Source organism: Ictalurus furcatus, chromosome 5 (assembly GCF_023375685.1).
Source record: "Ictalurus furcatus strain D&B chromosome 5, Billie_1.0, whole genome shotgun sequence".
Taxonomy (NCBI): Eukaryota; Metazoa; Chordata; class Actinopteri; order Siluriformes; family Ictaluridae; genus Ictalurus; species Ictalurus furcatus.
Window position 1 is genome coordinate 1,246,468 of NC_071259.1, and position 16,151 is coordinate 1,262,618.

The following is a 16,151-nucleotide window of genomic DNA, read 5'->3' on the forward strand; positions in this document are numbered from 1 at the left end:
GGGGTCGAGCGTCCGAGTGTGTAACCATCATAATGTATCAATGATATTCAATATTCTTTGATTATTAACAGGAACACGTTGTACTAGTGTTTAATAATAATTATTAATATTACGTCCTTAGTTGTGGATCCAGACTTTAATGTACTATTGTACTAGTTGTTTATATGCAGCAGTGCAACATGGGAAACATGTAAATGTGTTCAGCAGAGGCTGTTGTACTAAAAAAATTACAATATTATAGTGATAAACAATCACGCAGCACAGATTGTGTGGAAATAACGTGCTTTATATATTTATATATCATACAAAAACACATTTCTGTTGTGATGACATCACAGCTAACTCGTTAAGGGTGAGTACATCAATAGCCGTGAGCTCTGATTGGTTGACAGCGATGTGATTAATTGTGTTTAATATTTTGAGATTTGGCTGAAGGAGATTATTTTGAAAAAATTATTAAATAGTAGTTACAATTTCAGAGACTTTAATCCATTCCTCTTGAACAGACTTCAACATTTTAGGTATTATCTAATAATTATCAAAACTTTCAGCCTCGTAAGATTGGGGCCAGGCAAAACTTTTACATCAGTCAGGATATTAATCAATATCCTTCAGTTAGCATGTGTGTGTGTGTGTGTGTGTGTGTGTGTGTGAGTGAAACATTCCTAGCAGCCAGACATTGTTAATCCGATTTCAACTCCTTTTCTTAATTATATTTTATTCCACATGACCTGAATGCCTGAATAAATGAGACCTCAAGGCCTCACCCTGCTCGCTCTCTCTCTCTCGCTTTTACACACACACACACACACACACACACACACACTAATAGTACGTGTGTGTGGGAGACAAAAAGAAATAAAAGGTCATGCAAAATCTCTTCTTATCACATGACATGTCTAAAGAATAGTTTGTGTTCCGTTTAATCTCTTTATGGGAACTGTCAGGCATTGTGTGTGTGTGTGTGTGTGTGTGTGTGTGTGCGCAAGAAAGACAGGAGCTCAGGCTATTTGTGCTTATCTAATGACTAATATAAGGATGATAAGTGTAAAGGTGTGTGTGTGTGTTAGGGCTATCAGAGTGAATTTGACCGTTCAAATAATATTAAAGTTTGTATTTAAAAAAGGGGGAAAAAAATGCACTGAAGAGTTTTAGATCTTACTCGCCTACTCCATACATTTCTAAACTATGTACTAACTTTGTAAATAAATATAACAAAATGACCAAACAATTTGTCTGAAATCAACATTTTTCCAACTGGCCCTTACTGATATCACTTTATTTCAAACCCAAATATTATCTCATTAGGCATATAGCCCATGATGTAGGGTCTACAGCCCCATTATACTATAACCTCGGTAGGGAACATGTTCATAGGAAGCCATTTTGGATTGGATCTAACCTTGTGGTGGAGGATTAATATAAACAACAACAACAACAACAACAAGTTCAGTGTGAAGATGAGTTATTAGGTAAATATCAGTACAAAGAAAACATTTTGGGTTTTTTTTTGGTGGGTTAAGAAGTAAAAATATGAAATATTAAAGATAATGAGAGTTATCTGCCCTATACAGTTATTTTATTCGTATAGTTTAGCAATCAAGTTAACTTTGTATATCTACGTTAACTGTGGCAGGATAACTTTCTAACCTCGTTAATATTCAAACGGCTACTGAATATTGTTTCATTTAAGAAGTTTTACAGCCAATATGTGCGAGTGTGTGTGTGTGTGTGTGTGTGTGTGTGTACAGCAGTACAAACGAGCGCAGCCCAGTGCAACACTGCTGCATATTAACCTTTGGTCCTTTTAAAAGCTGCCTTTAAAAGTAACGGACATTCCACTGTAACGAAAAACTCAGAAATGAGATCGGACCGAACGGAGAAATTGAAATAAATACTTATAAATATTAAAGAGAGAGAGAAATAAATACATCGTGATCGTGATTCATATATATATTAACAGATCTGTGAGGTCTGCGTTTGTGGGAGAAAAATCACTGACGGTGTGTGTGAAGACTTTTGATTGTAGAATAAGGAAAACGTGCGTGTGTGTGCGCGCGTGTGTGTGTGTGTGTGTGTGTGATCATCTGTGATTGTCCTTGCTTATGTCAGCTCAACAAACCTCCAGTCCTTCAACAATAAACCAAACACAGTGTCGAAAAAGTGCTAATCATCTCTCATAAAGCATTACACACATCCGGCCATTCCATAAACTCCAAACACACTCCAAACACACACCAAACACACTCCAAACACACACCAAAACGGAAATACTTCATTAACACCTCTACGTTAACACCTCTGTGAGCGTTAGAATCGAACCGATGCTGCATTCGTGTGCGCTTGTGATTCTAAATATTGTACATGAACGTCTCTTCAAGTCGTAATCACATGCAAGAGTTCAACCCGAGATTCTAAACGGCTAGCTCCGCCTTCTTTATCTCATTACAGCTAACAAGGCTCATAATATGGCAGATATGAACAGCCACGAAAACACACAATAATATGAATCAAACATTCCATTACCATGAACTGTTCATTTCACCAGCGGTCATGTGTTTAACATCACATTCCCCTTAGTACTGTAATAAAAAAATCAGCCAGTCTCTGCTGTCATGTGATTCTGGACCCAATGTTCTAAAGAGGATTTCTTCCAGTAGGACAGTGCGATGACTTAAAGTGGTTTTTCCATCGACGTGCACCTCGCAATCCTCCCACATAACAATCGCCTCCGGGTCACGTTGAACAAAATAAAACTAAACAATTAACTGTTGACAAACATTGTTAGACAAGTTTAACATGTTTATCTGCAAACATGAACTCTACTAGGCGCTGCGCTTGCTACCAACACAAAGTCCTCATTTTCCTTCAATATTTTGTGGCCAAACCAACCTAAAAACATCTCGCCTGATCCAAAATGTTTCACTGATTTTCATCGCACAAATCTGTTGTAAATTACCAAGCACATTCACGGCATACCTTTAGCCACGCCCAGAAAAAAGCCTCCTGATCGCAGTGTGCGCCGAGTCCTCCAGTAATGCAGCTCAGCCACTGCGGCGCATCAGCTACCGTATACACACACACGCAATCTCTGACGCCTTTTATAAGGGCGCCGTTACTTTCACAGCGTAACCCGTACATAAAACGGCAGTAACTCCTCAACAATTCTATGTTTTGAAGCCGATCAGTCGAGGTGAATTTACAGGACGTCAGGAGCGAAAAGCGTTTCTCTCCACCTGACTGGATTTTCACAAACACCACACGTGTGTGTAAATGTTCCTGGAAATGAGTTACGAGTAAACTTGTTATATTCAGCTTTAGAAACGAGGCCCGTTGGTCATACGTTAAAGACACGTGATATTCCGTATGTGGCGACGGATGGGGGTTCGATCACTGCTGAAACAGAAACAGCTCATGGTAACGGTTTAGACTTCAGTGTCCCGCTGTATATTTGGCGAACCTCAGTAGTAAGTCATCACAGGAAGTGATTCAACAAAAGCAAACGAGTCACAACTACATAGAGAGAAAGCTCACACACACACACACACACACACACACGCACACAAACGTCCAAGACGGTCTCTTAGGGTTTCCTCAAAATAATCAGTCTTCCCAAATCTAGAACCTAGTCATGGTCTTCAGAAAGGCAGAACAGACTGTGGCAGTAAAGGAGAAGCATAAAAAGACACACACTCACGCACACTACACAGTTAGCGTGTTTAACACGTGTTCGTACAGAGACGCAGATCATCTGTTGGCTTGCGGGTCGTCGACGGCCGGCGTGGGAGCGTTTGTGGCGGGTGTGTGAGTGTGTGTGTGTCCCTCGGGCTGGACGTTCTGGACCGTTTCCACCAGACTCCCGCTGGGCAGAACCACGTAGCGGGCGGAAACACACTGCGGCTCCTTCAGGCCTTCTTTACTGTGCCAGATACCATAACCGAAATACACCAACAGCCCTGAGAGAGAGAGAGAGAGAGAGAGAGAGAGAGAGAGAGAGAGAGAGAGAGAGAGAGAGAGAGCGAGAGAGAGAAGAGAGAGAGGGAGAGAGAGAGAAAAGAAAAACCTTCTCTGAGATAACATCAAGAAATGTCTGCACACAAAAGCACCTATATGTGTGTGTGTGTGTGTGTGTGTAAACTGTTCAGACGGATGTTAACCGGAACTAAAGTTGATCCTCTTTCCTTCACTCACTTGCTCTTTCTTTAATCAATTAACTCTCTCTGCATTTGGTCCGGTTCCTGTACCGTACTCATTACACCATTTGTTAACTTCCCCTTCCTGTTTCCTGTCGGTTGAATTACTGCGGCTCTCACGACCACGCCATTACTTCATTCGCTCGTCAAGGAACGAGTCGACTTGAATCGAGGCTGGAGCGTAAACGTGAGCTAGAAAATAACCGATAGCTGTGTGATCGCTTTAGAGTTTACATTTCACTTAGGAACGCGAGAGAAAAAAATATACATACGGACGAGACGATGAGTAAAACGAGTGCGGCACGATGCACGGCCGCGAGTTTGACACGTCTCGGACACGCCCGGTTCGCACTGAAACTCAGGGTGTTGTTTTCCGTCTTTAGACTCCAGGTTGTGGACGGCTATGACATCATCGAGACTCGATCTCACACGATCCTGCGGATCTGAAGAAGGTTTTAAACCAGAGCACAGCCCAAACACCGCGACACACACCCGTGCTACAACGATCTGTTAAAATGACTTAAACACTCGGTGATCAGTCAGTAAACATTAAAGCAGCTCACTGCTGATCTGGGATAACCCTGAGCTTACAGAGTGTGTAATGAGTGTAAACATGAAGAGTCTTCAGATATTACACTATTTAAACAAGAGGTGAGTTTGTTCACTTGTTTATTTACGAGGTGTATTTGTTTACTTGTCTGTGTATGTGTGTGTTTTGTGTCTTTTTACTGTTTGTGTAGCGGGTAGACGTCTGGATTAAAAACACTTAGCTGTGTGAAAGGACAAGGAAGAGGACTAGATGCATCACTCCGTGTGTGTGTGTGTGTGTGTGGGTGTGTGTGGGTGTGTTCACTGCTCCATGTACCTGCAGCTACCCAGATGGTGAATCGGACCCAGGTGAGTGGACTGAGCTTCATCATGAGAAACACATTCAGCAGGATGCTGGCACCAGGTACAAACGGCACCAGGGGAACCTGTTTAAACCACACACACACACACACACACACACACACACACACACACACACACAGGAAATGAACACAGAAAGGGTCGGTTACCAGGAACTTGTATAGCTTTTATATTTCATCAGATATCAAACACCAATGAAATGATGTTAGAGTTTGTTTTCTCAAGCATCACATCTCACACCCAAACGCTGTGTGTTCTTACTGCCTAAAAGCAGGGTGGGGTGGGGTGGGGGGTGAATTCACCTCATGATGCACTGTAGAAGACATGATATATTATTTACAACACTGCGAGGCCATATAACGCCTCTCTACAAGTCCAGAGAGTTGTATTATGATTTAACCAGAAGGTTTAACAGTGACTCGGTGCATTGAACAACAATAAAGTTATACGAGTACCAAGATACGACGATATGGACCGTTTCTCACGCTAACATGTCACGAGACCGGTCTAAACGAGTCCACGTTCACACCATCACGTCGTTCGTGTCGCTCCTTATCGCGTCTCTCGTGAGCGCGTCGCGAGCGCTACTGTTATCGTGAACGGCCGTGCATAATCCGGCGGATTAGCAGATCATACTAGCTACGTACACGCACCAGACCAGATGCACGAACAATCTCCGCTACATCTTTTTAATCCATGCTTTTATTTTGCATTTGTAACGTCTTATAGACGTTTAACGAGACGTCGTACGTGACGGGAAAAGACGAAAAAGTTTTAGCGCGTCAAACGGTGCACTCGGGAATTAAAGTCGGACGTGTGGAACTGAAGAGACTCTGAGAGCACACATCAGACCTAATCTGAATAGAATTAACCACATTTTTTTGTTGTTTTTGTTTTTTTTACAGCATTTGGAAGACGGACGTGTCGAGACTAACAATTATCTCCGAGCAGCTGAAGGTTAAGGGTCTTGCTCAAGGGTCCAGCAGTGCCAGCTTGGCGGTGCTGGGATTTGAACTCATGACCTTCCAATCAGAAGTCCAACGTATCGGTGTGTGTTAGGAGTTACCACATGATGCAGAAAAATACTGCATCAGAGAAATGTATTTTTTAAAAGAAAGGAACGAATACCATGCGAGTGTGATTTCTTCCTTTATAATCAACAGACTATTTGAAGCTCTTTTAGTACTCCATATCGACCCGAGTGCTCCATTAGTGATGTTTGTCTCTGCTATAATGCTGCTCTTTGTTACCGCGGGTGAAGCGTCCTCTTCCTGATGGACGAGATAAACGGCTCTGCTGTGACTCATGCTTCCGAATTTGCCTTTTTTTTCTTCTTTTTAAATTAGAAGCAACTGAGACTGGGTTTTTAATAGCGTCTAAACCGCCACAATGCTTTTTAACTGACTGACTGGAGCACTGGCTTGGCTTTTCTGCTGTAATCCTACATCAGAGATTAGATTTTAATTAACAGGCTGTGAAGACTATTTAACGCCAGACTCGCACTTCATGGCTTCTTCAGGCATCAGGCATCATGCAGGGTCATGTGGTGTCCCTCAAGGCACAATTCTGTGTCCGCTCTTGTTCAAACTCTAGTTTCTCCTACTCAGTAGGACAATCATCAGATATAACGCATGCTTTGGAAAGAAAAAACAACCTCTCGCTGTCTCAGAAGGATTCACAACTAAAAAATAAAAGGCAAATGTTTTTGTGATTGAGATTAAACTGCAAAGAACGGACAATGGACTATCATCACTCTCAATCTGCGAAAAAAACTAAAAGATTGCACAGAATGTAGGAGTTTAAAAAAAAATACATTATTTCAAATTGTACTTGAAGAACCACATGAACAATATCTGCAAAACAGCTTACTATCATATTTGCAAGATCTCCAGAAGACTTTTGGTTTACCCAAAAATGTCCTCAGAGCTCCTACTCAGAAAGTTGGGAAGGTCTCCTCAACCCCAGGTTCTTCATGTGGCATCAAAACAACACGGCTGCTCACATCAACAAGAAATGTAAATAGAAATACAGCGCTTTAGAATCGAAACTGATTATCTAGCACCGCTTTGCCCGACAGCACAAAAGAAGAAAGCCACCAGCGAGCAGGACGGCTTGACCCTCTTGGACTCCCGTCCACAAATATTCACGCATCGTATTGAATTCAAACCCGTGATCAAACTGATGGACCGCCTGAGGCTTTCAGCTTATAATAACGTGCTACGGTTTCTCACCTGGAAGGTCTTGGTGTTCCTCTGCTGCTCATGGACGGAGATGACGAAGAGGGTGAGGAGGAACGCCAGGCTGAAGATGACGAGCAGCAGGACGAAGCTCCATGTAGGCAGCTCCAGGTAGCTATTTCCAAAAACAACCACTGCGGAGAGCGACACGGCGCTCACCATCAGCGCCAACACACTGAACGTCACCACCTCGCCCGGCGCCCAGTCTCCCAGTACAGTACCCAGGTATGGCTCCCAGCGGGCACTAAGTGCACCCGGGAACTTCTGCCTCTCCACCAGGCGCAGTTTATCCGAAAACGACTCGTACTCCTTCAGCTCGCCGCTGTCCTGTTTTAAAAGTATATATATTTTATACTCACTAAAATTTCAGGTCAGTTTCAGCTTTATTTGCATCAAAAGTGTTTCCATGTGTATAATAATCACACTTCAGGAAAACTGGGGTTTGTATTATAATCATGCACTGGATCTTATTCATTTTGAAATAAGCTCCGCCCCCTAAACGGATTTTTAAAAAACATCACGTAAACATGATCCACGATAGATTCTTGTTTCATACCTCCTTGAGCTCGGAGCCGGAGTTGCTCTGTTGACCTGGCGAGGGCGCCGGCGCATCTTTCTTAGCCGTGGTATTTTTTTCAGGCTGGAAGCGCAAAACGATAACGCTCGCAGCTACGAAGGTGTACGCTAACAGCGTGCCGATGGAGAGGAACTGGACGAGAGCCTCCAGGTCGAAGATGAGCGCTAGGACAGACATAAGGCTGCCGAAGACCAAGATGGCAATGACGGGCACTTTGGTGACGGGATTAACACGTGAGAAGACGGAGAAGAAGAGGCCGTCCTCGGCCATGGCGTACACGATACGAGGCAGAGAGAAGAGGTTGCTGAGCAGCACCGTGTTCATGGCTGGACAGGAACGATAAAAAAAACACTCATGTAAACAATGTATAAATATATAAATAACATGAAATATAAACTAATAACCGATGCTACGAAAGACCACAATCTAACAGAGTGGCGTTTAACTGTGCATCTAAAAGATGTACAACAAAATGAGTATGTTATAATAATAAATAAACAAAGTGAATCACTTCATTAATAATCCCTTCGGTTTGTTAGAAAACATTTCCTCCAGCATATGGAGTGACGGATAGAGCCAAGCATAAACACACACACGGTCATACACACCGCAGATGGATCCCACAGCCACAATAAAGCCGGCCCAGCTGTACCCGCGCCTGAAGAAGGCGTCGGAGAATGCCGAGTTCGGGTCAAGTGTGTCCCACGGGACCATCAGCGTCAGAACCATCGAGACCAGGATGTAGGCTGTGGCTGCCAGGGCGAGTGAGATCGCTGTTGCAATGGGAACAGACTTCTGAGGGTCACGCGCCTCCTCGCTGGACGCAGCAATCACGTCGAAGCCTACGAACGCGTAGAAGCAGGTGGCCGTTCCTGCCATGATTCCCGAGAAGCCATAGGGGGCAAAACCGCCTTTGCGAGCGCTCCAATTGGCCGGATCGGCCAGTGCGAAACCAAAGACCAGGATGAAGGCAATGACTAGCATGCTGATGGTAGAGAAGATGTGATTTAGCCAGGATGAGACGCGCACGCCGAATGAAATTAAGAAAGATGCAACCAGCAGTATTCCTGCCGCGAGGAAGTCTGGATATCTGGCGAGGAAAGGTACTTCCCAGCGCAGTACGTGACTTTCCGTGAAATTCCGGATGCGGTGGTCAAAGATGGAGTCCAGGTAGCCGCTCCAGGCACGAGCCACCGCCGCGCCGCCGATCATATACTCCAGAATGACATTCCAGCCAATCAAAAAGGCCCAGATCTCACCGACGGAGACGTACGTAAACATGTAGGCGGAGCCTGTCTTGGGGACACGGGCGCCAAATTCAGCATAGCACAGAGCCGCCATGAGCGAAGCCACGCCCGCCACCAGGAACGAAATCACAACGGCTGGTCCCGCCATATCCTTGGCGACGGCTCCGGTGAGGACGTAGAGACCCGAGCCGACCATGGCACCCACACCGAGCAGCGCCAGGTCCAGTGTGGAGAGGCAGCGCCTCAGAGACGTGGCCATCATGTCCTCTTCTAACGTCTTCAGCCTGTTCACCTTCCGGTAGAAACGCACGACTGGAGAGCACGACGCCATCGTGAGGTAGTGTGAGGACAGGAACGAATAGAGACGAAAACAGTGCGGACGGAAAAGATTCGTCTCGCTCAGCTAATCCATTTCAGCCAGAACCGAACGAGTTCCGAAGACGACCTGAGAACAAAGCGAGAGAAAGACAGAAGTTCATCAGAAGTTCAACAGGATGGCTTGCTTTTCAGACCCAGCCCACTGCATGTATATTTTTAGCATATTATCTTTATCAAAAACAAGATGTGAGCACAGAAATTCAAAACCATTTGATTTAAACCTGCTATAAATGGAGCGCCACAGGGGTCCTTCATTCTACACCTCACAGATCCCCACAGATCTGGAACTGCCCATGACCTGAGTGGAACTTTAATACTTATCAGTGGTAATTACATGCCTTGTTTCTAATTAAAACACAAAGAACACCACAAATAATAATATACATACTGTGTATATATAAACTGAGAATCAACCGCAATGAAACTATCAGCACCATTCAGTAGATTAAACCGTTTACACCACAGTCCTGTTGATTAATCGGGTATAAATACACCTTTTATAATACATTGTCATTTCTACAGTAACAGCTCATTCATAGTGGCGTGTACGACAGACGCTCCGCGTAATCTAAGGTTAATGATCAACAGCTTTAACAAATAAAACGTGTGTCGTCGTCGATATGGTGACGTTTCCTGTAAGGAGTCATTTATTTATCTAGCATTTATAAAAGGAGTCTTCAGCGTCAGCGCTCCGTAACGGTAAGTTTCCAACACTGGGAAATGTTCCGAACGGATGAGTTCACGCTTAGCGGTTTCTCAGGGACACAACAAGATGATGTTTTTGTCTTATTGACTTCAAGAGAGAAGAAAAAAAAAGCATCTGGCGATGGGAAGACCGTTTATAGCTGCTATAACGCAAGTGAGAACGGGAACTAACTTGTTCCCTGGACGTTCCACAACATTACATGAATGTAACCATAAACAGCTAAAAAAAGTATACGTCTTTAATTAATATATTGAAAAACTTAATAAGTTTGCTGTGGTGTAAGGGGAATAAAACACTTACGGATGTGCGGTTATATAAAATCGCCAACTTCAGGGTAGTAACAGCGACTCCGCGTCATCACACGACTCCGTCGTTGATTATTTTCCTATAACGGCACAACGCAGTGTTTTACTCCTTACTTAATTACAAAATTTTTGATTTAAACGTCACTACGGCTCTAGATCCATTATATTAATCGCTAGGATAACACTGACACGTACATTTTATACCGCATTATTTTAAATAGTTTTATGTTTATATAGTCTTACATATGTCGATCCTGCTAGAATATTTTAAACAGCGTCGACTATTTTCATTACAACCGCTTTGGACTATTTGTTATGCCAGAATGACGGGATGAGGGGCGGGGTTTTCTATTTGCATATCATGAATATTCATATAACCTTTGAAAAGCATTTTTAACGAAGGTAAGGCGTAGTGACCACTTTTTTTGTAGATTCCTGGGCGCTGAAATAATTTTTTATTTTTATTTTTTTTTAAAGTTTCTAAACAGAACAGTTTATTATTTTACACCATTTTATTTATTTTTGTTTATTATTTATTTCCGTTCTAATATTGAGGAGCGCGTGCATGGAAATGCTGACGTATTAACGCCTAGAGATGTATAAACAATGGCGGATGGGGGTTCTGTGTACAAACTCCAGGTTCTGCTGAGAACCCAGGTGCGCAGAACAGCTCGTGCGTCCAGAAGATGCTCGTTTCATGACGTAATAGCGTTTCAGATCTCACAGAGGGATTTAAAAAATAATGATAATTGAAACGCTCCAGGAAATTGCTAGATAATATTCTCATGGTAATAACTGTGGTCTGTACCGGCTTGGTGAAGCGATTATTAATCATTCAGATTGAATAAAACGCAGAAACTAATGCATAACGTCCCACATGAATATAATCCCCCGGCCTATAATATTCCCCATCATATCACACACACTCGGGTTATGTGTCAATCCGCTGCTGCTGTCACGAGCAGAAAGGTACAAACCCAGGTGAGAAACTCCCCAACACTCACCTGCTCACACACACATACACACACACGTTAGATATGAAACACGAGAAGAAAGCGATGGGTTTGTTTTATTACCTGCAGAGTAACAGGGCGTGATGATCGGTGCGGATGTGCTGAGAGCTGCAGGGATCTATATTTCTCTGACCAGATGCCGCACCGGCGGAAGAATCGAGTCGCTGTTCGGCTCTTAAAGGGCCAGTCACCTTTATTCGCGTTTACATTTATATTGACATTTATTCATTTAGCGGACGCTTTCATCCGAAGAGATTTACACATGAGGAAATACAAGCAAAGTGATATATCAAGCAGACAACTATACAAGTAGTGCGACTGTACACGTTTTATAATTGAGTGCTAGAGTAGTGCGCAGAGACGAGGTGTAAGATCCAGAGTAAGTTTTTTTATTTATTTATTTAAATAATGTGGGGTTGGCGTTTTAGGGTTTAGTTAAGTCCTCAAGGAAGAGGTGGGTCTTTTTGAAGATGGTGAGAGATTCTGCGGTCCGGATTGAGGTTGGAAATTCATTCCACCACTGAGGAACAGTTAGCGTGAAGGTTCTGGAAAGGGACGTTGAGCCACGCTGAGTTAGCACTACTAAGCGTCGGTCGTTAACCGATCGCAGATTGCGTGAGGGAACGTAAGCCTCAAGGAGAGAGTTGAGGTAGGAGGGTGCTGTTCCAGACAAGGTCTTGTACGTGAGCATCAAGGCCTTGAATTTGATGCGGGCGGCTACAGGAAGCCAGTGGAGGGAGATGAAGAGGGGTGTGACGTGGGTTCTCTTGGGCTGGTTGAAGACGAGGCGCACTGCAGCATTCTGAATCATCTCAAGGGGTTTCATGGAGCTGGCTGGGAGGCCCGATAGTAGTGAATTGCAGTAGTGACGTTTTGAGATGACAAGAGCCTGGACTAGTATCTGTCTAGCCTGTTCGGTGAGGTAGGGTCTGATTTTCTTATTGTTGTACAGAATGAACCTACAGAATACTGCAGTTGTTGAAATGTGGTCTGTACAGGTCAAGCTGTCATCAAAAGTTACCCCAAGGTTCCTGGTTGTCCTGTTCAAACAGCGTAGAATAGTGCGGTCTCATAACCGTGTGCAAGGGGGATGCAACCAAACACAAATAAATGATTCGGATTAAACAGATTATGTGTCCTAAACATATACAAATGCATTTTGTTTTATTTCATTTGCGTTAACTAGAAATATCAGCCACTGATTCCACATTTCAAATGCTGTGAGATCTTAAAAGTAGATGCTTATATTTGCTTAGACAATTTTTGTCCAGCAGTACTCTTGCCATTGTAATAGCTGACACGTATGTGCATAAAGACAACAGTGCGTCTCAAATCGCATACTCGTGCACCATTCGTGATAGTTATTACAACTTGAGCATAAATTATAGGGTTATGTTCAATCTAATACGTTCTTATAGTAACAGCTCATTCACACCATGTAAACCTAATAAAAATGTTGTTTAAAAAGACATCACAACACGAGTTGTCTCTCTGGCTTTCATTATCTTTATATATAGGATATTCAGCATTTTATTCTTTTGGAAATATTAACAGATTATTAACCCTATGCTGAAAACGTGTGGAGGAAAACTAAAATGTCCCTCAAATGTACAAGGGCATGATGAACAATACTGCAGTGTTACCTGTGTGGAAAAGAGTTTAATCCTTTATGCTGCGATGTGATGATCGCAACTAAAAGACACCCAGAAGACACTCATATATTCTTTATAATGAAGAGTTTATGAGCCTTTAGCATACATACTGTACATGCAGATTATCCAGGTGATGTGTAAAGCAATACTCATTTTATTACTTTAAGTACATATACTTACTCAAATTCACTCGTCATCATGAACATGAAGTCCCAGTAGCAGTCACTTCAACACAATGCAGACAGATCTCTAACAGGTAGCCTCTATTCCTAGTTATTAAAAATAACCTAATTAAAATAACAGTTTGAAATGTCTTACTTGTTCTGCAGATGTTTTTTTTTCTGGTATAGAATTTCATCAGTGGCATATTTTATGCTAAATTGATGCCTAGATGTCGATTATGGTGTAGTCTCTCATGAGTTTGCTGCCTCTGCTGGTTGGCCCTGTGTAACTGCTACTAATTAATTGCTCCAAATGATGTTGGTGATGAATGAATTGCTCCACTAGAGGGCACTGTAGATCTGATTGATGGGTACTCATGGCTGTTAAGTGGTAGATGTGTGAGTTAGTAAAAAAAACAACAACAACATCTGGATATATGACTATATGACTAGTTATTCTGATTCCCTACAAACTGGAATAGACACTTGTGTAAAATGTACATTCATGTGATATGTGACATCACAGGTGTCTCTGTGCGTGTCAGACACTGGATATGGTTTAACCCGTATCGCTCTGAAGCACCTCAGTGTCTAATAATATTCCTCTAATACTATGTATATGTGTCATTTTGTTAGATTATATGATATTGTGATATAATTGTACTGTTACAACGTCACCAAATGATTTTTTTCAAGTTAATGCATGCCAAAATGAACAAAATTATTCGTAAATCATTTTTTAACAGGAGCGTTTAGACACACACACACACAAAAAAAATGCAGCGTTCATTAAAAAATTCCAGATAGTTAGGAGAAATATTCCCTGCAGTTTGCTCCTGAGTGTGTGTATATTTCAGTATAATGAGACTCGTTCATGTGAACCTCGACCGATCGTATGACTGCTGACGAACTACTGTGAACGTTTATACGGGTTACGCCGTTAAGCCTAAATCACATTCACTTCAATTACACACCGATATGGTTCGTTCGGAAAACAATCCAAAATAAAACAATAAATTCAGACTTCAGAGTTCAGTTAGGACAAAAGTAATGGCACCCTACGGCACCCAGCACTTACAGTAGGAGGCGCTCTTTCACCTTTTGGTTGTCATTTTTGTTGCTTTCAGCTCTTTGCGAAGCACTGCCTTTTATGGAGTTTTGTGGGCGTGACTAAATGTGAATCAGCGCCGCCGTGAACGCTCGGATTCCTTTATGACTGGTTGACTTTTATCAACATTGTAGGAAAACCAAAAATTTTTAGTAAAACATTTACACACAGCTTTACTACAAGACCTGACGGTCTTATACCTGTACTGTACTGGTGCACATATTATCTGACGGTGATGCTTCAATACCTCCACTAGATGTCCCTGTTTTTATTCGTTATGTGTTCACATGCATGTGTTCAAATAAAAACAGACAACGTTAAGACTTACTCGACTTTAAGACATTATACTTCTATTAATAATACAGACCTACTGTAATGTACGTAATGGCAGGTGATACATGCTACGTATATATAACTACAAAATGAGTTTGATTGTACATTATTTTACGGGGCACGAAGAAGGGGTTAATTAAATTATTGTTATTTGTTGAACCTAAATTCACATCGTATTAGTCTTAATTCTTCATGTTAGATCTTTAAGTTGTAGCTAGAGGCGACTGACTTCTGCGGTTCATGGCTTTAAGAGATAATAAAAGTTTAATAAAACGGTAGTAATGTGATGTGTGCTCCATATTTTAAAATAAAATAAAAATGTTAGACATCACTAATTACGGACTAAAGTCTGATTTACTGTTCAAAATAATTATTATTTATAACAGCAGGGTTGAATTCCTGAATCAGAAGGACGTCGATTCGTTTTCTGTAACGGATCTGACCGTCGTTCCGGCTGTAACGTAAATCACTAGCTCACATTACTGCACTCATTCTCATTCACACGTAATCTAACACTAATTATGAGTGGATATGAAGTGCTCCTTCAGGGAAGAATCTTCTCTTTCAGAAGTTTACGCTTCTTTGCGGTTTCTCGGCTACGTGACGAGCTGCGTTTTTTTTCTTCTCTCCCGTTGACATGAAGCGAGAGAAAAGAGGCGCTGGTGAGGGGACGACTGTTTACAGCTGCTATAGCGTAAGTGAAAAGAGAAACTAACCTGTTTCTCAGGCGTTCGACAACGTTAAATATAACTAGAAACGGATAAAAGTGCTATGTGTTGTTCAGTAATAAATAGAAATGTGTAATTGCTGGCATGTTTGTGTGGGGAAACAGTTGGAGCTGTGCTGTTATAGGAAAATAATCAACAGTATTAACAGTAACTCCATTTCACACGCGTCACGTCGTATCACACCACCTCGGCGTTGTTGTTGTTGTTGTTGTTGTTTTCTATAACAGCATGGCCTGTTGAGTGTTATTCCTTACTGTGTAATTTATTTATTTACAGTTCCCACAGTTCACTCCCTGATAGCTGATGAATATCAATCCGAACACTGAGATCTTATAAACTTATGAGCTGCAGAAGAGCATCAAGTCTAATGATATGTCAGATCTGGGTTTTTAGTTCCTGCTCGATCGATGTTGTATCACAACGTCTCTAAAGTGTTTGTTATGAAGTTTCACATCTTATATCACTTTATTTGTTCCTTAAAATTAAGTGTTTATCACGACTTCCGATTCTCGCTCACGCTATAATTTCTCGCGTGTCCTGTGCATTTACAACAAACCAGGCCTCGACGTGTTAAGAAGAACAGAAACTTGATATATCGTGACTG

The 16,151-nt window shown here is 42.1% G+C and overlaps 1 protein-coding gene across 1 annotated transcript; it reads right to left on the minus strand.

Annotated features, from left to right (window-relative positions):
- Positions 1-3,434: 3,434 nt before the first annotated feature.
- Positions 3,435-9,494, minus strand: slc7a4 (solute carrier family 7 member 4). The gene is made up of 5 exons (XM_053624061.1): positions 8,525-9,494; positions 7,896-8,242; positions 7,334-7,666; positions 5,059-5,167; positions 3,435-3,956 (listed from the first exon to the last, which is right to left on the minus strand). The coding sequence occupies exons 1-5, from the start codon at positions 9,492-9,494 to the stop codon at positions 3,748-3,750; spliced, it is 1,968 nt and encodes a 655-aa protein (XP_053480036.1). The 3' UTR covers positions 3,435-3,747.
- Positions 9,495-16,151: the final 6,657 nt, after the last annotated feature.

What these genes read in the sequence shown, in the direction of transcription:
- slc7a4 (XM_053624061.1), bottom strand. Translation starts at nt 9,494, where the DNA reads ATGGCGTCGTGCTCTCCAGTCGTGCGTTTCTACCGGAAGGTGAACAGG. An exon ending in GGAACACCAAGACCTTCCAG is followed by an intron (nt 5,168 to 7,333) that starts GTGAGAAACCGT and finishes TGGTTTAAACAG; the next exon opens with GTTCCCCTGGTGCCGTTTGT. An exon ending in CACCATCTGGGTAGCTGCAG is followed by an intron (nt 3,957 to 5,058) that starts GTACATGGAGCA and finishes TCTCTCTCTCAG; the next exon opens with GGCTGTTGGTGTATTTCGGT.